Raw genomic sequence first — 23471 nt, 5'->3', positions numbered from 1 at the left:
TGAGCCACTCCGCAACAAAAACAAGCTTAAGCAATGGCGTTGTCAAACAGTGCATACTTGGTAAGTAATCCTACAACTTTTTGTTTGTAGCATAGTTTATATGGATTATTCCCAAAAAATTATATGTGATTTGGAAATGTTGAGTCAAATTAGTCTAGAATTGATTAATTTTATGGAAGAAAACCTTTCAAACAGCCGTAGCCCCTAAACTGCTCATGTGCCGGGCTGTGATTGGCTCATGTATTTAAGTGACTCGTACAACACGGATTCATATAACACAGAACGTATCTACCGTGTTATAGGGGGTCTACTGTATATAATTAAAAATAACCAGTATTTTAAAATAATTTCTTATTTTAAATTTAAATAAAAATTATTTATTACCTGTTTCGACCAGTTATGAATCTCAGAATATAACGATGTTTTAAAATATAATTTTGGTACTTTTCTTTTACCATTAATTTCTTCAAACATTATTTGAAGATTTGGAACACTAATAGTCAATATTTCTTGTGATTTTGTAGATGGATATGATGGACGAATAATTTCACTTTCATTTCCTAATGTAAAATTTATTATTATTTAAAATAATAGCAAATATTAAGTATATTACATATTAAATTCCTTTAATATTAAACATATACAAATACAAAATCAATAATTTTTTGACACAACTGAACATTAATAAATGAAACATTTTTTAATACAACAATAAGAATAATTTCCTTACAAATACAAATTCTTTATAGTATAATTATAAGATTAAAAAAAATAGAATATATTCTACAAACTATTTATGCAAATACATTGAGAATGCTAGATTTTATAATTTGGCTATTTTAAAGCCAATTAGAAATGAATTTAAAACTTAGAGATAGACAATATCATCATTTTGTAATTTAACAATGATCAATTCATAATTTATAATTTTAAAACAAAATTTTTTCAGTAGATGAGAAAATGCAATTTGGCTTTATTTAAATCTGGGCTAAAATTTATTTAAAAATTTTATTCCTACTAACCTGTGTAAACCATCCATTTATTAGGTGTAATTACTTTTGGTGACCATAGATCCTGTAATTCCTTATATTCATGTTTACTTGTCATTTTTTCCTTGCTATCTTTATTCTAAATATTTAAAAAATTATTTCAAATAAGTACATAATATGTTTATTCATTAATTAATTAAAATAAAAACTAGAATAAATGTATTAATATATTGTAAGATTTACTTTCTCAACAGGAAAATAAGTTAACATCTGGCTCAATAAGTACTACAATAACTTCTCGGTTTTCGCAACAATTAAATCTAACGCGCGTAAGTTACACACGAATTATATATATATAGTATACAATTTTATACATGGGCGAAACTGTCTAGAAGCTCTCTTCACGCTATTTGTTGAACTTCCGGCTCGATCGTCGATTACCTTTTTCCTTTTTCTCGCTGCTTACCTCGATGTCCGTCCCACTCGCTTCCAAGGTTGTCCGTCTAAAAGTCCTTTTCAGTCGACCTTATCACCCTTTTATACACACCTGCCGCCCTCTTCCCCGCTGTTTCATCATCCCTTCTAGGTCTAACAGACAATGGAATGTGGGAAAGCAACAAACAAAGGGCATTGTCTGATAAAGGAAGAACATGGCAAACAATCATCACAATATCATAGTAATGGAATTTCTCTGCATTATGTTCTTCTTTATCTTTTTTATTTTTATATTCTTATTTTTCTATAAAAATTCAACTTGTCCCCATCCATGTGTATTTTAAAACTGCCTTCCAGTGTTAATAGTTTTTTATACACACACACATACACACACCCACACAAAATAACCATAAACTTATTAAAAACAAATCATATATAATTTGCAATCACTACCACTTTTTGAAAAAAATGTTCAAATTTATGATTTTTGAAAAAAATTGTTCATTATTTTGAATTTAAAGCATAATTTTCAGTCAGTGTTATGATTAGTTTTGTCAACTTACATAACAATCTGTGCCACTCTCTTCCTAAGCTTCTTTCTGTTTTTGCAGATCTGCTAAGCAGCCTCTTCTGCACCTCATTTGAGTGAGCTTATCTCTGCTCAGGTAGATTTGCTCTCAGGGATCTACTTTGTTGAGTCCTGGTAAAGTTTCTTAGCTTCCTTCAGAAGTCTGCTGTTATTTTTAAGGAGATTAAACTTCTGAAGTAATGTTTTGTGTAGTGCACAATGGAACTTTTAAGGTTTTAGGCAATTGAGTTTTGTTTGGCCTACTGGCCCCCACTTACACAATAACAATAAAGTATTTAATAGATATATATCTACTATCAGAATATATGCAAATTACAACAAGCTTTTAAATCAAAATTATTAAATTACGTACTGAAAACTATCAATTAAATCTTGGAAGCAAGAGACAAATAATGGTGGAACTTTCAGTTGCTGGAGTGCAAGTTAGATTTGTATTATTGGCAGAATACAGGTCAGGTGTCATAGATTAAACTCTAATTCTGATTGACTATATGTGACATTTTTCAATGTTAAAAAAGGAAAGAAAATTCAAACTGGAAAAATATACAAATAATAATCACATACATAACTTTTGCTTTATTCCAGTAGTAGATTACAGTGTATTTTGCCTTTTGGTGCTAATAGCTTTTACACTAAGAAAAATAATACAAACATGTTAAAAACAAATTATATATATACTTAAGTACTTTTGATAACATTATAATTATCATCTTTAGGTACCCATATATTGGAATAAATATTAAAAAATAATAATCATATACATAACCTTCGCTTTATTCCAGTAGTGGATTACAAATGATAAATGTTTTCAAACAACTTGACTGCCCTGCTTTATGTCAGTTATATGTGTGTTCCATTTAGAATGCTCATTTTATAGCTTTCTACATTCAAACCCAATTCAAAATTTAAATTATTTTTTGAAATTTACACAATTTAAATACTAAACTAAACATTACAATATATACTATATAATTTTATATTAATATCCCATCGTTCAATTGAGTTATGATAATAAACTTTTTTCTTTAAATTATCATAAAAAGCTTTCCAAGAAGTTGATAACGAATCTGCACTCCTTATATTAATGCATTCTTTTCTGAAGGCTGTTTTAAATGTCTGTAATATACTCAGCCATTTAGTTTCTTCTTTATTAAAACTCTTTTTAATTAATGCTGCTTGTTCTATTTTAGCTTTAATACTTGTTTTGGAAGCACATATGGAAAGCATTGTTGTTTGTTTCCCTTTCTCAATATCATATCTGTGTTCTTTAATCCTGCTATTAAGAGATGTTTGTGGCTCCTATTTATATTAAATTCTTTCTAAATCTATCATCTGTTAATGGTATGCCATAAATTCCCAGCACCCTGTTCCAATTTACAGTTTGTTTATCATTTCACATTTGGTATACTGTGCTACCTCTTTTATATGCAAGATCTTTTCCTTCATATATGCATAATTTCTTTATATATAGGTTCCAATATCTTGTCATATTCCACAACTATGTTTTTAGACTCAGCTGGAATATCTTTTTTGCCATGCAGTGGTATCATGTCATATATGCATATATGTTTTTGTTAAACATTCTACAAGTTTTATTGAGTACCCATGTATTTTCGCTATTCTTTTTATGAGCTTAAGCTCTATGATCATATCCTCAATATTGGTGAATGGGTAAAGGCCCTCCTAACTAATGATCTAAAAGCAGCTAATTTATATCTAAACAAATCATTTGAGTGTGCTAGAATGAAAAAAGAATGTAATCTAGTTTATAATATAAGTTGGTATGTATGTCCCCTTCTCTAAATTCAATTTTAATATTTAAAATATGAACTGCTATGTTGTTCAACTTTTAGGGTAAGACCATATGGATTCATATTAGTTCTGTTTAAAAAAAGGTTTATATCTGGTTTATTTCATCAAATAGTGATAATATCTTCTATGTGTCTATTATGTAAACCAGTAATTAAAGCTAAAATAAAACAAACAGCATTAATTAAAAAGTGTTTTAATAAAGAAGAAACTAAATGGCTGGATATATTGTGGTGGGTAAAGCCCCCCCATGTAATTATGTATATATTATCATATTTTATAAGTTAACGGTTAGCATTGTTTCCACTAACCCTATTGTTTATAATTTTTTACTCATTTTCTAAAATATTTTTCTCGTGGCGAGTTTTGGGCGAGTGCGAGGTCACCCACCTTGTGTCAAAGGTGAGAAAGTGGATTTTCGGCATTCGAGGGAGGACTACGAGAAGAGGAACATGTGCAGAGAGGGAGAAAGTCACCGAAAAAGAAAAGAACAAGAGAGGGAGATCCAGAGTTGTGTTCGAGGACTGGAGTAATCAAGAGATAAAGTAGTTTTTTTTTTTTATTTGGATGTTTCGTCCCACTGAAGGAGTTCCACGTGGTCAGTTTATGTCCTTTGTTAATTGTAATAGACTTCCTAACTCGCCAAACAAAGAAGAGGGGTTTTCTTATAGCACAACTATCCTATACTTCCTTTTTTTTTTAATCTAACTAACATTAGTCATAGTCTAATTTAAGTAAGTTTAATTAGTACTGTAACGCAATTAAAACCAATTGTGAACCAACCGCTTTCGGGGTTTGAATGTTCAATCCGCACTACACGCATTGTGGACAAAAGAAAAAAATAATCGGCTTAGCCTTTGTAATTTACGTCGACAAACGAATAAAATTGTTATTACTATCGCTTATTTGTAATACGTGTGTATCCGTAATATTATTCATATAACGTAATTTTCTTTAACCCGTCACACCACAATATTACAGACATTTAAAACAGCCTTCAGAAAAGAATGCATTAATGTAGGGAATGCAGATTCGTTATCAAGTTCTTGGAAAGCTTTTTATGATAATTTAAAGAAAAAAGTTTATTATAATAACTTTATTGAACAATGGGGTATTAATATAAAATTATATAGTATATATTGTAATGTTTAGTTTAGTATTTAAATTGTGTAAATTTCAAAAAATAATTTAAATTTTGAATTGGGTTTGAATGTAGAAAGCTATAAAATGAGCATTCTAAATGGAACACACATATAACTGACCTAAAGCAGGGTAGTCAAGTTGTTCGAAAACATTTGTCATTTGTAATCTATTACTGGAATAAAGCAAAGGTTAAGTATATGATTTATGATTATTATTTTTTAAATATTTATTTCAATATATACATACCTAAAGATGATAATTATAATGTTATCAAAAGTACCTAAGTATATATAGTATATAATTTGTTTTTAACATGTTTGTAATATTTTTCTTAGTGTAAAAGCTATTAGCACCAAAAGGCAATATTAAAATACACATCCAATAGTACCTTTAAGTGTTGTCATTTTCTATTGTTCCAATTTATTTCAGTTTAGGAACAATATTAACAAGATCCACAAGATCGACAAAATCACCACTAGAAAGAAGACAAATTATAGAAATAAAACAGCTGATCATAGTTTCTGATGCAATGTCCATAAATTCACAATTTCAGAATAAACAATGGAAACTAAGAGACTAATTCAATTGACTTCATGGACCTCCTGAAGGGTTGAAGAGCTAAAGAGCTCTTCTTTAGATTGGATAATTTTCCATTGATATCATTGGACCATTTCATCCAACCTAAAGATTACAGTTCAAGCAGTAACTATTATAAATAGGTTAAATAGTTCATTCAGTTCATGGTTAGAAAAACATTGGAGAAGTGATAAACTGTTGAATAACAGTTTTAATTGTTATCAGTGTTTCATTATTAGAAAACTTTTTGTGCAAGTCAAAATTTAACCATATACGTTTCAATATTACTATCTACTGTCTATCCAGTAGAAGAGGAGATTAGATACAGTTATTGTGAAGAACTATACAGTTATTCAGGATTAATGAATATAAAAGAATCCCATTATGATAATATCTTAATAAATTTTTCTTTATTCAAAGTTGAAATAATTGAAAATCTCCAAAAGGTGAAAGTATAAGCTTCCTTTCAAATTTTTAACGTCTCTATGTGAATATATAAAAAATTATTTTAACATATCTAACATAAATATTTTTAAAAATTATTTCAACATATTTATGCAAAATATTTTTAAAAAATATTTTCACTCATCTATGGTAGGTATGTTTAAAAAATGTATTCACATACATGTGTAAAATCTTACTGAAATCATTAGACACAACTCTCATAATAAGATTAGAAACTTTTTACAATTTAACAGCCAACCTAATTCATTAATACATTGCAAAATATTAAAAAATATTAATAGATTTGAGAGTAGTACTACTGTAATTGTTATATTTTATTTTAGTTGTATCTTATCTTATTATTGTTAAAATTACAGTACATATTCCTGTTTAAATGAATGTTATTTTTAAATACCTGAATATTAGAGAGCAATTCTTCCACCACATTTCGAATAGTATAAATGATATGAGTTGATAAATGTAAATCAACACAACTAAGACTTGCTGTCATTTTGATTTCATCTTCTGAAAGTCTTTGGCTTCTTGAGAATTCTACTTCACATGGATAAAGAACCTTAAAATGAAAATAAAATTTTGAAAATATTTATATAAATTTTATATAAAATTTATATTAAATATAAACAAACCAAAAATAATTTATTACTTTTTTATTTTGATTAGGGTAAAGTCACATAAGAGTATATAACATCTAATGATACAAATTTTAATTTTTTTAATATTGGCAATACTGATTAAATTTTTGATTGATGCTATACAAAGCTTGTGAAGGAGTTTCAGTAAATTATGAATCTTTAAAATTAAACCCTGTATTTTTAACAGCTAAGTGAAATTTTCAACCTACTTCTGAAATATTTTACAATTTGAAATAATAATGAGTTCTGAGATCTTTAGGGTGAAAGTAATAATTTTTGTTTGTTGATAGAAAATTATTCAGCCTTGTCAGGTTTTGGCAGGATATGCTGAAATATGCATGGAATGTACTATGAATTTTTTCTGAATTAAGACAGATGCATTCAATAGCATGCACAAATTGGGTTTTCAAGAGTACACACATATTCCTAGAGGTCCTGATAATGCATACTTCTTTCGTTTTTACTTTCTGGTCTTTTTAAAACATTTCTTTCTGATGCTACCATATTTGTATTGTACATTATTTCATTACAAGCATTCCAAAGAATTAATTGGTAGTATAAAATCCAAATTTCTCCTCACAGTAAAGTATTAATAAGGCAAAATTGCAAAACTGCATACTCTTATGTGAATTTATCCAGTGTGAAATTGTTGGAGGCCATCAAAATTTTTAAGGCTTTCTGCAGAACCACCTGCATTAATTTTAGGAAGGAGATGTGCCTGTCCATGATATGGCAGGCTATACTAGACAACAATGTTTAATTTTCAATCATGTTTAGAGGGAAATGCATGTGCAGAAGTTCACTGCATTCAAACTGACCCTAATGTCTGATCTTATTTAAACATCTTACAGAGAATGCATGAGCATACAGTATTCGAAATTCCTTACCATTCGATTTATATTTGAATGTTAACTGCCAGCCTGTTTTGAATTTAGAAGCCTGAAGAAGAGCCCAGAAGAAGTTATGAAAATGTTCGTTACTTAAATATTATTCATATTCACGCCAGTTAATTAGTTGATGTGAGTCACACATTTTATGTGAGTAGCTCATTATTAAATGATTATGATCTTTTAAAATTTTTTAATTTGTAATAAATAAATAAATAAAAATAAATTTATTTATATGAAATAAAAATCTGACCATAATAATATTCATACTAAACTTACTGTACATAAAGTTTGTTTTCTCTTACTGTAAGTACAAGATAGAATGTGAAGTCCTGCAACAGTTGCCATTATATTATCTTGTCCCATATTCTTGCTATAGTCCACCATAATATCTGTCTAAAATAATGAAATTTAAGTTAATGATTATAAACTATTATGCATTTAAAAATTATATAAAATGAAAATACAGTAAAACTTGTGTAAACCAGAAGTACACCATACCAATTTTTTTCCTGTTTTGGCAGGTTTCCATTTTGAACAGATTTAAGTATTTTTTTTATCCTTGAACTATACTAGATAAATGTCACACATTTACATTCATTTTTATAGTAAAATCACCTTTATTACATATATAAGAAAAATTTTATTATTAAGTTTAACCCAAATTAATCCAAAGTGATTCCAACTAAAGACGGACATATTTGAATGTAAAAATTAAGAATTATTGGATTTTAAAAGGTTCTCTTTATATCTGAGAACTGTACTAGGTATCAAATACTGAACATTCTTGGATGTGATCCTCATAAGCTAATACAACAAACAAGTCAATTCAAGTACAAAGAAATAGTGTTTGTCTCTGACATCCAAAATTCTAATCACATTATAATAATACAGTAACTAAATTATTCTGTGATCTAATTTCTCAAGAAATTTTGGCTTTTTAAATGAGAAAAAAATCTCCCCAAAACTATATGGTAAATATAAAAAGGAAACTTTTACTAACACTTAACAGTTGCTGCATTTAAAAGTGAAACACTTAATAATAATAATATACCACATAAACTCTAGCAAGACACAATAAATATTTCTAACTAAAATTTGTGTTTGTTAAAATTATTATTATTCTTTATTATTTCTTATTATAATTATTGCTTATTCCTTATTAACTTATTATTCCTATATTATTCCTTATTATTATTCCTTATTACATATTTGGTAATGCCATACAGCAATTATAGCTTCCTTGATTCAGAAATGACTAACAATCCAAGTAAAACAAACAAGAATAAAGTATAAAATACAAACATAACATAAAATTAAAAAAATAAGTAAAAAATACAGTATTAGAATCCAGTATAGATATGTAAAAAAATAATACAATAAAAGCATTAAAAAATTACCTACATTTAGATATAAATAAGTTTATCTTCAATAGCATAGACAGAAGCAGCAATCCTACATAAGAAAAAGGGGTGAAAAAGATTCAATCTAAAGTGTGGTTAATGGATACATGCTCTGTTTCAAAATTTGGTATCAGATATGAAAAAACCTGACCAAATGTAAATCATCTTTTTCATTTGTTATGGTTTCAAAGGAGCTTCATAACAATAATAAAATTATATTGTTAGGATTTAGACTTTTCATTCAAAATTTGAATGAAATCCTACAGAAAAGTCTAAATTTTTGGATTCTATGGAAAAAGACAAAAAACTTTCATCTAAAGCACTTTTATAACATGCATCTATTCAAGGCAGCCTTAAGCCAATTGGACTGATTTCTCCCAAATGAGCCTCACACTAGAGTGCAATCTACTCTCAGCTTGTCAAGTACACACAACAACACAAAGCAAAAAAGGAAGCTTTGGATATATGTTGACAAATTTCCCTGAAAGCATTGATGAAGCTACCCAATGGAGTGGTGACTGTATGTGACATTTGATTATAAGAAAAAGAGGGATTAAAACATAAATGACAGAAAATAAAACTACCCAATCATCTGTTTTTTTTTTTTGGCTATTTATAGATTTTTTGACCTACTTAAGCCTGACTTTAATGGATTGGCTGCATGTGGCCTTCTATCACAAAGACCATGGGCTGCAATAATGTAAAGGAAAACTTGCTAACATTGCGATGGCTTCGATTTGGTGAAATTCCTTGACTCTATTCAATAGACCTATATTCAGAATTGAGTATTTAAATTTTACAAAATGGGTTGGGGATAGAGCCTAAGTTTCCTAAAGTTTACTTCACATTGTTAAAAACGTTTTATTTGACATGGTAACTGACCAAATTTTCTAGAGGTCATCAGATATATGTTTGTTTCCATTGCATGGTCCAAGTTTCCCTTCCATCAAGTGTAAACACAATTGATTGAATCTTATAGAGCGTGGTGATCTTACTACAAGCTGATTAATTTTGTGTCATGCACCAATAAATGAAGAAAGTTTTAGTGACCAAGATATAAACCATATATCTGAAATATGAAGTCACTGATTTTTGGAAGATTACTGTAAAGCGCAGTACAAAAAAAATGAATTAATATTTTTAATAAATCATTTCACAGTCACTAAAGCAAATGGTATTGTGATTATATACTTTTCAGAGATGATATACGGATTTTGATTGTTACTTGTAGGCTTACATGTATGCAATCTTATACTAAAATGTAGTTTATGTCTATTTGGTCTATTAACTCACATGAATTTTTTAAGTGCACATTTTGATTGCTTTCCATACTTGGAGCCCACAAAAATTATTTCCAATTGGGGCACACCCCTCCTAAGGCTGGCCCTGCATCTATTAAAAGTTATAAACAGTTGGAAGCTTTGAGTTGATGGAAACTATTGACCAGAGGAAACTGATGAGAATGTAATAATTGCACTATTTGTCTGTTAATTTTATTGACAGTTTATTGACAGTTCAAAAGTTGTTCTCAAGCTTCCACATAAAGTTCTACAAGCTAATAACTCAATTAGCTTGTAGCACTTTATGTGAAACATCCTGTATATATGATATTAAAAGATATTAAAATTAACATATCAGTGAAGGTGATATGGCCTTACATGCTTTTGTCACAGCAGCATTTCAGTTCTAGTCTATCAGTAGCTACTAAAGTTTGGAGGTCAATTTATACAGCAAGAGTAGATTTAATCCAGAGTTTTAAGTTGAAAATCTTGAGATTAACTTATATGTCAGCATATAGAATATAGTTTAATAATATTGGAAATTAATTTTAATAAAGATGTAATATTAAACGGCTTTTTAAATATTTTGAATTACCTTAAGCACTAAAACTTGGCTATTAATATCCAATGGATTGGCAAATAAAACAATTTCTGGTTTTCTAAGAATAATTGATACAGAAAGACTCCTTGTATCTTCTTGGGAACTGGCTGTAGAATGATATCCACTTGTGCTATCTGATGGTAATCTCCTATGTCCAATAGCTAATACTTTTCCTTGATGTACTGCAATATTAGGAGGGTCTAACTCATCACTCTTAATTTCTTTTCCATATTGATCAGGTAATGCATCATAAATGTATTTAAATATTGCAAGGATATATGGAACAGACACATTTAAACGTGTCTTTTCAACATGAACATCCACTGAAAAAAATTAAAATATTTAAATATTAACATACTATTCGTTTTGTTTTAATAAAATTACACTGTAATTTTTAACTTATATTTTAAACTTTTATTTCATATTCACTAATACAGATAATTATTTTATTCTCAAGTTGATCATCTAAATAGTTACATGTTTATGTTCATATTTTTAATTTACTATCTGTTACTTAAAAATAAAATAACAAAATATATAATCAACAACACAAAACTGGGTATACTTAATAAACAAGGTGAATTAAACAGAACCAACTGTAACTTATAATAGAATATGTGGGCATTACAGAGCAACCTAAAAATACCCGCCTGAAAGAACAACAAACTTCCCTCTTGAAAGGGCTGGCCAATACTGTGTTAGCAATCTTCACCTCCAATCTTGACATAGATGCACATTTCAATTGTGCATGCCTCCTACATAGCACCACCCACAAAGAACAACTTAGATATTTAGAACATTTAGAGATTTATAAATCCATGAGTAAAAACGCCACTATAAAGTTTAGAGATGTAGATTCCTTTGCCTGTGTGGAAGTAGATCTATGATCTGTAGTCTTACAACCCTCTCCTCCTCTCTCTTACATCACCCTTCTTAATACATGAATTAAGTTGCAACTGATAAAACCACTTGTTTTAACAGTTGCAAAAATCAGTTAGCCTGAAGATGCCCATTTAACACAGTTGAATGTATTCACTTTCTCATATTTTTTGTGCTGGAAACTGGTGTAGTTTACCTTGTTTAATAATTAAATATATTAAGAAATATAAAACATTTATGTTTCTTTTTAAACAAATATAGTATTTTATATTTATGTTCAACCAAGTCAACCTATGTACTTTTTCAGCAGCAAAGTAGATGAAGTTTTATACTTATTTTTATATGTGTTTTTATTTTATTAAATATAATCTTAAAGAAATAAACACTTGCATTTATTTTTTATATTCATATTTTATAAAACAAACTTAACAATGATAAGCATCATGAAAGAATAATATTTAATTTAAATTATACTAATTTAAAATTATACTTGAAATATCTATATTAACCAAACAAAATATATACTAAACACTTCTATTTTAATTTTTGTTGTTACATCATAATTATGTATTACATAGTTTTACATCTATTTCAAACAGATAATTTTATTAGTTGATTTAATAATTATCATTCCATTATATGTAAAAATTATTAATATAATAATTTTTGACATTTTGTATATGAAAAAAAGAGATAAAATAAATTTATTCATTGAATTATCACACTGCTTTTCAGGAATTCAGTTCTTCCAGAAATATCAACAAACAATACACAGATGTACAAATGTCCTTTTGCTTTATAAATTAAAATATGAGCATTATATCATTATCTGATATATTATAAATTCTCTAATAAATGTCTAGATGTCTACTGGACAAAATATACTTAGCCCCTGGTGTATATAGGAGATCCAGCATCCATTTTATTCTCACAAAATTTTGCATCCAAACTAGTGGAATGAAAAAGGAAAATTCCCGATTTTCAATCTTCTTTACACTACCACTTCCATGATTTTCCCCACCCATTCTTTCTCACAAATATTAAAAATTGCAGGTAATTCTCAAAAGTTTTTCCTATTTATTTAGTAGAAAAGTATACTACTGCACAACAACATCAGTACCATAAGGATAAAGTTGTTATGATATTACCATATCTATGTTTCATGAAGTTTCTAGACATCTTTTTCTAGTTGTGAACATCATATTTTGTTTATCACTTTCATTTAACTAGATGAAGATTTCTCTTGCCTTGCTCATCACAATCTGTCTGGAGACATAATTATTTTCCTCTCACTGTTCACAGATCCATTGCAGAACCTTTTCTTCTATTTTTTTGCTAATCTTGCACTTCCTTCTGCCAGCCTCTTTGCTTCAGTCTTATTCTTGATAGCCTTATGAGCATCATGCTTGCTTCTCAACTCACAAATTCATTTTGGATACACTTTGAATTTCCATGCTGCTGTTTCTCTGGAGTGTTCTTTTGTGTATGCAATTCCATTCAGTTTGAAGACAAAGCTGTAAGATCTCTTGGCTGCCATTCTGATTGACATCTAGTTCATTAATCTATGTAAAATGAAGAGTTTGAAACAGAAAGTATAGGAAGATTATTTACATTTTATTTACTGTATTCCTCAGCTGTATCCCATGTCATGACAAAAACATTTTTATCAAGGATTCTCACAGGAAAATTACCATAGCACTTACAGAACACTCTAAAGCCTTGCAAGCTGCATGTAGGAATTTAAAGATACCTGACATATATAGGAGATCCAGTGTTTATTGGAGGATTTATGGTAATAAATTATTCTTTTTAATAATTTTTTGCTATTTCTTATGTAATTTTTATGTTATGATGACTGAAATTGATTAATATTAATCAGATTATAGCAAAAAATATGACTGAACAACCATATTTTACTCCATCTATTCATCCATATCTGTTTTGAAGTATTAAAACAATATAACATATTAAGAAATTTAAACTAAAAAGTTTAGTTTCAAGCATTTTTAATAAGTTCAAATTATCATCTCCAAGGATAAGAATACAATGACATACATTAAAAAATTTTAAAATATGGTTTTATTTTGCTTATCAAACAACAGCCTTTGCTAAGAGAAACTTTGTATTGTAGTCTTAAGACCAAGTGGTTTGGTTCATTGTCGACCTTTTGTCTATCTAAACATGTTTGTTGCAGTTGGGATGGTCGAGTGATAGAATCCAAGCCCCAAGGGCTTCATGACGTCAGAGGAATCCAGATCTATAAGAATCCTTGTGCAGGTCTATAGGACAGAAACAGTACTTTTTGGTTTGGTGAGTGAGAGAAAAAACATGTTGAAAGTGGGTCCCAAAATGTACTAAAGTGTGAATTTCCCCTTCTTTGTTCTCAGGTTGTGTGTATCACAAGGAATGGGCACAGGAAAGACTGCAGAGAATTAAGGTACTGTGATAGTAGTGTATCTTGAAGTGAACTTAAGAACTGTGAAATAAACTTTTGGTTATTTTGAGTCATAGAGCATGTTTATTTTATTAGATATGTTTTCCTTCGTACCTGCATGGGGAAACCCTCTAACATATCGAGAACTTCTCCACAGTATTAGCTATTGATCCAGAGTTTCTGTAATTCTGTGATAATTAGATATTACCTTCTTCGTGCTTCTATCATAAAAAGAATACTTTTTTAAAAAAAAGGCATTTTTATTGTTTTCAACAGAAATGATTTTTTGAGCTGTGCCCCTCATCAGTCTGTTTTAATTGATGTTTATAATATTTTTAATGAAAAAGAATAGAACATTTAAAACACTGTTATTGATTTATAAAATCTGAATGAGCTTGAAAATAAAAATGAATGATATTATAAATTATATAAATGTACAGGTATCCATCATATAACACGGCAGTTATGTTCCAAAAAAGTGCCGTGTTATGCTAATCCATGCTATATGAAACAAAGAACTAGTGCAAAACATAGGGTTAGGTTCCAAAAGTTAAAAAAAAGTATACTATTTGCTTTCATTACTAAGAGAAATATGTTTATTAAAACAATCAATAATTAACTAACAATCACAATTAAAAGTACTGTATTACACATTTATATTAATTTTAGTCAAACAGGGGCATTTTCTTTTCACAAAGTATCATCATCTTCTGAGCATTTTTGTTGATCTTGATCAGAAATATCAGCAACATCTTTATTTTTTTAATTTTTACCATTAAAAATTTTTTATGTATGACAAAATAAAAATATGTTATTAATCAAAAATATGTTATAGTGGGCTGTATTTGTTCAGTTGAAGTCTGGACGATTTTTTTTCAGAATATGTGTTTGAATACCAAATTGCTAGAGTTAAGAACAGTTCAAGTTTCGAGATACCAAAATATTTCATTTGTCATTTTTACAAATGATTATTTACCTACAATTAAAACAAGGTTAATAATACTTGTCTAAAAATGTTTAAATAAACTTTACTAAATACAAAGATTAATGTATTAAAAACACAGTGACAGTCTTAAAGGCTAGGGTTTGAAAGCAATGACAATGACACCTGGTTAATAGAAAAGCTAGGAAAGGTAGAAAAAAAACCTGACAAAAGGCACAAAATGAATTGAAAATTTCAATATTCTAAAATCCATGGGCAAATTTGAGACAACATGCATGCTTACGTAAATAAAAAAAAATTTCAAATAATGGAGTTTGCACTTAAAAGTTGTGAAATTTTGTATGAAGAATTTCCTAATTTCTCAAACTGTGTTAGAGAGAAACCAGACACCATGTTGTACAAAAGATTTCCCAATTTTTGAACCATGTTAGAGCAAAACTGTGTTTTAGAAGTAAAGTGTTGTAAAGGGATACCTGATGTAAATCTTTTAGTCATAATTTTTTTATCAAAAATAGCTGTAGCCATCCATTTTATCCAAAATTTTGGTTATCCAAAGTAGCACCTGTCCACATTATCTTGGATAATTGGAGTTCTGCTGTATACATATACATGTTACTGTGAATGACCAATATCTGGAGAATGTTGACATTCTCTGGTGAATGTCAGCATTCACACAGTCATTTCATGTATGTATGAAATATTTGCTAAATATCATTATTTCTCACTTACACTGGCAAATGTCGACATTCAGCATGCACTGATGGTGAATGTTGAATAAAAATATTTTTATTACATTAAGACAAAAATGCAACTTTTTAATATGTCAAAATAGGAGAAGGCTTAAGTAACAGCACAAGTAAATAAACTGTTGAACCTAAAACGAATAGTACATTCTAAATCATTACAGAAAATAATATAATAATAAACTTACACATAAGTTATGTGATTAACATTATACAATCTTATTTATTGCAACAACTTAAACTGTTATGGCACTTTGAATTGCACAAGAGTCTCTTGCTTTTACAACTGCATTTATTCATGGAACACTTCTTTTTGCAATGACAGCATGTATAGCCTTGCCCTCCACTTTTTGAATTAGCTGCAGCTGCTTCTCTCAGTGATATTTCTTGAGAAGAAATCCGAAATTTCATCTATGGAAAGTAACTTTTCTTACAAATTACAAACTGATTATGGGTATAAAGCTGACAAACTGATCCCCACCTCACGGGATCAAAATAAACAAAAACGCTATCCAATGACAAAGCGGGTGATTTCCACCAAACTGTTGCCGGGAAAAGAGGTACAACCTTGTCCTACCTCTGGCTATCCACAAAGGATTTGGTGACAGACTGCCACCTCTCTGTCGACATCGGCTTCTCGGGTGTCGTTTCGACCTCCACTGAAGCTTATCTGTGCTTGTCGACATACACCAGCAATTGTTCGAATGTATAATAATATAACCAAATATTCAGTCTTTCACCAACGTATTTTGTATGTGTTGACATTCACTGGAGAATATCGACATTCTCTAATTTCGGTCTTTCACAGTAACATATATACAATATATACTATAAACACACAAACATACATATTAAGATTTTTTAATTTGAAAATTGAATTTCAATATTAAATTAAAACATTTATTTTTTTGCAATTATAAAAACTTTAAAATATTAACGTAGTAAGTATGGTTGCTGTGTATACTAATTTTGTGTGTACCGTCCTTGTAATCCAAATAATGATACTGATAGACGATCATACAGCAATGGTTAGGGAAAAATTTTCATTTTAAAATAAACGAAAATTTTTCCCTAACCATTGCTGTATGATCGTCTATCAGTATCATTATTTGGATTACAAGGACAGTACACACAAAATTAAAATATTAAATATGTATACATACATCAAAATAATCAAGTAAATTTTTATAAAATAATTATTTAAAAATTACTGAAAAATGCATTTTTATTTTAATTTATTACAGTTGACTTTTGATAACTCAAAGTGGAAGAGATAGAGAAAAATTTTCAAGGTAATGAAACTTTCAAATTACAGAAATTAGCATTACTGTAATGAGATTGTGAAGTATTAGGACACAAACAGTACAGTTATATTTAAATATGGTATATTTTTATTTTTTAAATTTGTACATATATAAAATAACAAAATATTTATACTAATAGTGAAAGTATGTGTTATGTGAGTTTGATGTTGATAATTCATTGCTTTATGCTAAACAATGTCTTAAATGTTTTCAATTATCTTGAAAAACTTTGTTTCATATATGATGTAGCTTCTAGAAAGTCTTTTAAAAAAATTTATAAAGAAAATATCAACTATAAAATTTGATTGGCTAATTTATATTTAAGATGACGTTATTCTAGATGTAAAATGCTCTTTAAATTTTTATATTTTTTTAATCATAGTCTCAGAGGCAATAATTTGCCAGGTAACTTTATTTTTCCAATGTACATAATTAGATGTTTGATTTTATTTCAAGTTTGTACTGATGTAATTCCTTAAAAATGCAACAGAAAATGTGTAAAATATCAAACATGAAATAACTTCACCAGAATGTTAGATTTTCAGTTATTAAAATATGATTTCAAAACTAAAGTATTTAGACTTACAGACACACAAAATGCATTGAATGTATGAAAGTTAAATTAGGGTAAAAATAAAATTTGACATAGTGAGATTAGATTTAACAAAGTTTGAAAGTTGACCATATTATTATTTTTAATTAATACTCTAATTCCAAAGTAAATTCATGTTAAAAATCTAGTTAAATGTTTATCATCATGAATACCTGCAGCATCACCATTTCCTGTATGACGGTATGTCAGGTCAATCATTGGAGGCATACTGATGCTAATTCCTGCCACTCCACTTTGTGAATCTCCACTATAGGACTGGAATATCCTACAAATTTATAACATTTTTCATAATATAATGCAAGCTTAAACTTAAAAAATTTTATGATTATTATTTAGTATAGAAATATTGCATAATAAAAACATTTCAAATCAAATTATAATAAAATAAATTTGTAATTTAACTTTAAAAAATGTGAAACATATAAAAAAAAATGTATTTAATAAATACAGTCAAACTTCTATATAACAGAGTTGCAAAATCCTGAAAAAAATTTACTGTAGGAAAAGTTTGTTATACAGAAATTATACATTTTGGTAAATAAAGTATTATTTTAATGTAATTTTTTTGTTATTTTATGTAATTTATATTAATATAAATGTAATATAAACATAGTTTTAATTTTAAGTAAGTTTACATTTATATGTTAAAATACTTACATCTTAGTTTAACTACATTTTTGTAAAAAAGTGGAATTTTTTGCTTCACAGAACAATTAAAAATGTCTCTCTTTGTAACTTATTACGATCATTAAAACTGCTTCATCTACATCGACGTAAACACAGGTTCTTGCATGTTTTCCTGTAGGTCTCACATCATTGGCTAATTTAAAAATTGATTCTCAATTTGTTATTATTATGGTTCTTAAACTAATTACAGGAATTCCAAACTTTGCTGAAATGTCTTTGTTTTCTGAGCAATTATCAACTTCACATAACACATTAATTTTTTTAACAATGCTTAAACAATATATTAACAGTTCTATTGTAGTTTTTCTAAATGAATAAATGGTGGTTCCTTTTCTGACAGACTTTGTCTTCAAATTTAATATAATTGCCATTTGACAAAAATCTACAATTGAAAATTTTTTACAAAGATTTATCACCAGCAGGCAGCTAAAAATCTACATTTACCAGCACCTATTTTCCAGTAGATATAAAGTTTCAACATCCCCAAGAGGTAAGGATGGAGAGTTTTTGGGAAAGTGGAAGGTGAAACGAATTGTGTTGGTGATACTTGGCGAGACTAGTCGGTTATAAGATGGGAGAGAGAGAAATTGGTGCATTATCTTTACGTTTTAAGGCAAAGACGGTGGTGGTATGGACAGCAGTTGTCGAGTCACTGTTGCGGCACTTGTCCAATGACGGGGCAATTACTCAAGTGGAAGAGATATCGGCAAGAGAATGTCTCACGTCGTTTGCAAATGCGAACGCTCAGTGGGAGATTTTCGACTCTGAGTGTCGGTTTGGTGAAGAACCCTTGGACATAAGTTATGTCACCAGGAATGTGAAATGGATCTATCTCTGCAGAGTGCTGTATGAAATCACGTCACAAGAGATCAAGCAGACACTTACCAAGTACGGACAAGTTAAGAAAGTAGACACAGAGCTTTATATGCCGAATCTAAAAATACTGAATGGTACCAGAGTCAAGACATTGCTCATGCGATACGAGGTTTCTAATTTCATAGATATTAGAGGGTGCAGAATCAGAGTAGACTACAAAGGAGTACGTTGGTTATGTGGCAATTGCCTGGGCAGAGGGCCCAAATTGAAAGAGTGCCCAAGTATCAAATGTTTCTCGTGTGGAGAAGTCAGACATCAACGTAGAGATTGTGATAAGGAGACAGCAGAAGGACGTAGAATACGAGAGAAACATGCGGAAACAGAACCAGGGGATAGCAGGCAGAATGCGATGGAAACCGACAGCGTCATTACCGAGACTGCTCCCATAACAGTGAGTGGAGGGAGAGTACAGAGTAACCGGAAGGAACATATCAGTGCTTCCGACCTCAGTGGAAGCAGTATTGGAGATGGGCAGGAGTCTGAGGAGGATAGAAAGAAAAAAAAAAGCTTGGGAAAGTTCTGAAAGTGAGGAACAGGAAGGGAGAGAAGCAAAGGCAGGACACGAGAGTAGTGCCAATGACAAGACAAGAGCAGACAAAACCAGAGGGCAGTTTAAAGTGCCTGCTGATGAGGAAGAAATGGAGGAAATCGGGACAGGAGTCGTGGCCGAAGGTGTTTGATCTGAAGCTTGGGGCAGAAGCTTACAGGAAATCTTTATCCGAGCTGCAGGAAGAGAGATGGACAGCCACAGATTTTGTGATTTGGAGTAACATCTTACGTGAAACCAATCAGAGTGTTAAGAAAGAGTTATAAAGAGAATTGATATGGAACTTGCAGAACCTGGGGAAAAAGACGTTTGCAACAAAGGTTACGAAGGGCGTGATTGTGGACAACCGCAACTAGGTCCGAGAGGGACTTACGTCCAAAAAATCGTTGACAGTTCTGATGATAGAAGGCAGTTGTCGGAAGGGCTTGGGGTCATGACCTGTTACCGGTACGAGTCGTACGGTAGAGTAAGAGTTGGAGTTTGCTTTGAGTTTTGGTATTAGTGGAACCAGGAAACGCCAGCAAGCGTTTCCCATTTTATCTCTTCCCTGCCAGCACGAGTTGAGGCTGGGAACCTGTTTTTCATTAACCTAACACCAGACGTCTCGCCTACACACCAGGCGGCGCTCATCGGAGGAAAAGCCGACAATGGCCATAACCTCCATATAAACCCGGAAACGAAAGAAAGAAAAGAAAGAAAGAAAGAAAGAAAGAAAGAGGTAAGGATGGAAGAAAAGATGTCTGTAATACCACCAGTTCCAATTTTAAAATTTGTATTTTTAATTGGATATTTTTCTGTTTTTTAAAGGACGTTTTAATTTTGACAACCAAGTAGCCTACAAAGAAAGGTTAGTTGTCAAAAGTTTTTGTATTCTGGAACACAAAGTGAATAAAAGATGATTCCTTTTCTGAACAGATTTTGTCTTCAAATTTATTAATCTTAACAGTTCTTCAAAATTCCAACTGGACAACTTATTAAATAAAATAAAATCTCACTAACCTCAAAAGTTAGTCTAGTAGTTGTCAAAATTATCACCTTTCTACCATTTTTGACATTTTTTAATTGTAAATTATTTATCTGTCAACAATAGCAGTTGAACCTAATCTCTCTCCCCCTTCTTTACAACTGGCAGCAACATAGGGGAGGTAGATTACATAATGAATTTTAAAATGTAACGACCAGTATTTCTGACAACTGAGCTGCAGTTTTACAAGGGGTTTACAGATTTTTACCTGAAATTGAACTGAAATTCAAACTTGATCTAGATGGAATAATCAACTTTTAATGATTGATGGTCCTTACAAATTAAAAAAAAAAAAAAAAAAAAAAATTAAAAAAAAAATTCATTATATAGAAATTTAACTCCATTATTTAGAAGCGAGTGGAGGCCGCTAGGGGATCTTTTGTAAGAGGTCGTGTTTTTCGTGCTCCGTTTTCGTTCGTGTTTTTTTTTGGTTTTCGCCTGATGTTCTTGGATTATCTGGTATCGCTAGTCCCAGGTCAACGATTACTTCCTGTGTGTATAAATTTTTTTTTAAGTTTGGACATCTACTTTCGGAGTAATTAACGTCCGATTCTTTCGCTCATTTTCGGCCCCCGCTGGAGACCCCTACTGTGATTCGCCGGAATTATTGTCAGTATTATCTTGCCTGTTCGATAAGTATCTTAACCTGTAAGTTTCATTTTAGTATCTTTCGTAACTGTAGCGCAAAATCGTTGGGTAATTTCACCGTTAGACAAAGAAGTCTTCTGCCACGTGGTAGTGCTAGTCAATCGGCGTAGATAAGCCGGTCGGCGTTCGGCGTCTTCGGCTGTTGCCTCTCCTGTTTTGGCCAATTTTGTTACGCTTTCGTTATTGCTTTTCGTTGTCAGTCGAGCTTATAGGGCGTCGCTCGTGCGCACCCAGTTTGTGTATTTCTCTGTCTAGCCATTCGGTGGTCTCGCGCCGTTTCGGCGTGTCGTGTTTCTCGCCCTCTGAAGTGGCCAACTCGGCTCAAGCCATTGAATAAGCTTGGGCTCCCCGTCCAAACGTTCCAGTCCTGTTCTTTCCCTGTAAAGTACTTTTGTTTATGGACAAAATGGTCACTGAGGACGAAAATGGTACATTAAATAACAGCTTTGTGGAAGAAGAATTAATCACTGCAATTAATGAGAATCTTGAGTTAATCTTATCTAATATTCCCATCAACTCCAACATTTTCGTAAAAACGAAGGAGCGTACTCAGGCAAGGGAGGCTGCGGTGAAAATGCATGCCGCCGCCAATCAGATCTTCGGGGTCGTGCTTGCTCTCCGTGAAAGGGTTAAGGCGCTCGAAATCACTGGTACCCATCAACTCAAAAGCACATACTCTGCTGCCGTAAAGAAGAATCTTACGCCGATGAGTCAGACCACAAAACTTATAACAGCCAAATCGGCCAAACTTGAAGGGGTACATAACCCAAAAATGAGAATCATGATCTAATAATTTCAGCCATAAGGGAACCCGAGGAACCAACACCAATCCCCGAAGAGACAATGGGACTCCTACAAATGCACGTCGATCCCAAAAGGCTCGGAGTTAAAATTAAGTCAGCAAGACCTCTCCCCAGCGGAGACATTAAGATATTGTTGCATGATGAAACCGACCTCCAGACTTTAAAAAAAGCAGTCCAAAATCACGAGGCCTTAGCAAATAAAATACGGATTGTGGATAGGATCAAGAAATTACCAAAACTAATCTTGTATAACGTGCCCAACTACATAGAAGAAGGCGACCTAACTCAGAATATCTATCAACAAAATAGCTTTCTACATGAAATTCTACCCGAAGAAGAGTTTATCAACAGCACCAAAATTAATCGCAGTTTTCGTCCCAAAGGAAACAGCCATACCAGGCACGTCATCTTAAGTGTCCAGCCAGGCATAAGAAACTCGCTCATACAGAACCAAAGAGTCTACATAGGTTGGTCCTCAATTCTTCTGGATGATTATATAGCAATTACCCGCTGCTTTAACTGCACTGGGTTTGGGCATACATCACACAGATGCACTGAGAAACAGCGTTGTACCCACTGTACAAAGCGCCACAAATTTAAGGACTGTCCACACCTACAAGGTGGCCCTAAATGCTATAACTGCAGGCAGTATAACAAGAGAGTCCCAGCAAATAAAGCGGTCTCGACTGATCACAACGCCTTTGACAAATCATGTCCGATCCTTAAAAGGTATAAAGCAACTCAGATTCAGACAACAAATTATGAATAATGGCTCTCTCCCAGGCATTCAACATGGCCAACAATTACATCTACAAACAGACAAACAATTCAATGCATCCTACAAAGAGTACCCTCAACATACTGCAGATAAACCTACAGAAGTGTAAGGCAGCCATGTCAAATACCATCCAGACATCTGTAGAATTGAAGGCTGACATCCTTGCTTTCCAGGAACCCTACCTCCACGACGGAAAGGTCGCCCTGTTAGGCAGGGGGCGTATTTATACCTGGAGCAAGGATAATCTTCCGATAAAGACAGGCTTCCAAATTGTCAATAATAACCTGAATGCTCAGCTGGTGACACAATATTGTAACAGCTATATCACTACCATCAGAGTCAGCTATGGCTCTCACCACCTGTTCATCCTCAATGTATATGCT

The 23471-nt window shown here is 31.0% G+C and overlaps 1 protein-coding gene across 6 annotated transcripts in view; it reads right to left on the bottom strand.

Annotated features, from left to right (window-relative positions):
• Positions 1 to 23471, bottom strand: part of LOC136988851 (intermembrane lipid transfer protein VPS13A-like) — a 368680-nt gene that overhangs the window by 147112 nt on the left and 198097 nt on the right. For all 6 annotated transcript variants that reach the window (XM_067286838.1, XM_067286837.1, XM_067286842.1 and 3 more), the window contains 6 exons: positions 17878 to 17990; positions 10804 to 11132; positions 7805 to 7921; positions 6401 to 6559; positions 1023 to 1128; positions 385 to 560 (listed from right to left, as the gene is read on the bottom strand). In XM_067286838.1, the coding sequence (XP_067142939.1) occupies positions 385 to 560; positions 1023 to 1128; positions 6401 to 6559; positions 7805 to 7921; positions 10804 to 11132; positions 17878 to 17990 (1000 nt within the window). The remainder of the gene's footprint in view (positions 1 to 384; positions 561 to 1022; positions 1129 to 6400; positions 6560 to 7804; positions 7922 to 10803; positions 11133 to 17877; positions 17991 to 23471) is intronic.

Source organism: Centruroides vittatus, unplaced genomic scaffold (genome assembly GCF_030686945.1).
Source record: "Centruroides vittatus isolate TY-2023 unplaced genomic scaffold, ASM3068694v2 scaffold_386, whole genome shotgun sequence".
NCBI lineage: Eukaryota > Metazoa > Arthropoda > Arachnida > Scorpiones > Buthidae > Centruroides > Centruroides vittatus.
The sequence above is the reverse complement of the archived record's forward strand: the minus strand, read 5'-3'. Positions and strand labels throughout refer to the sequence as shown.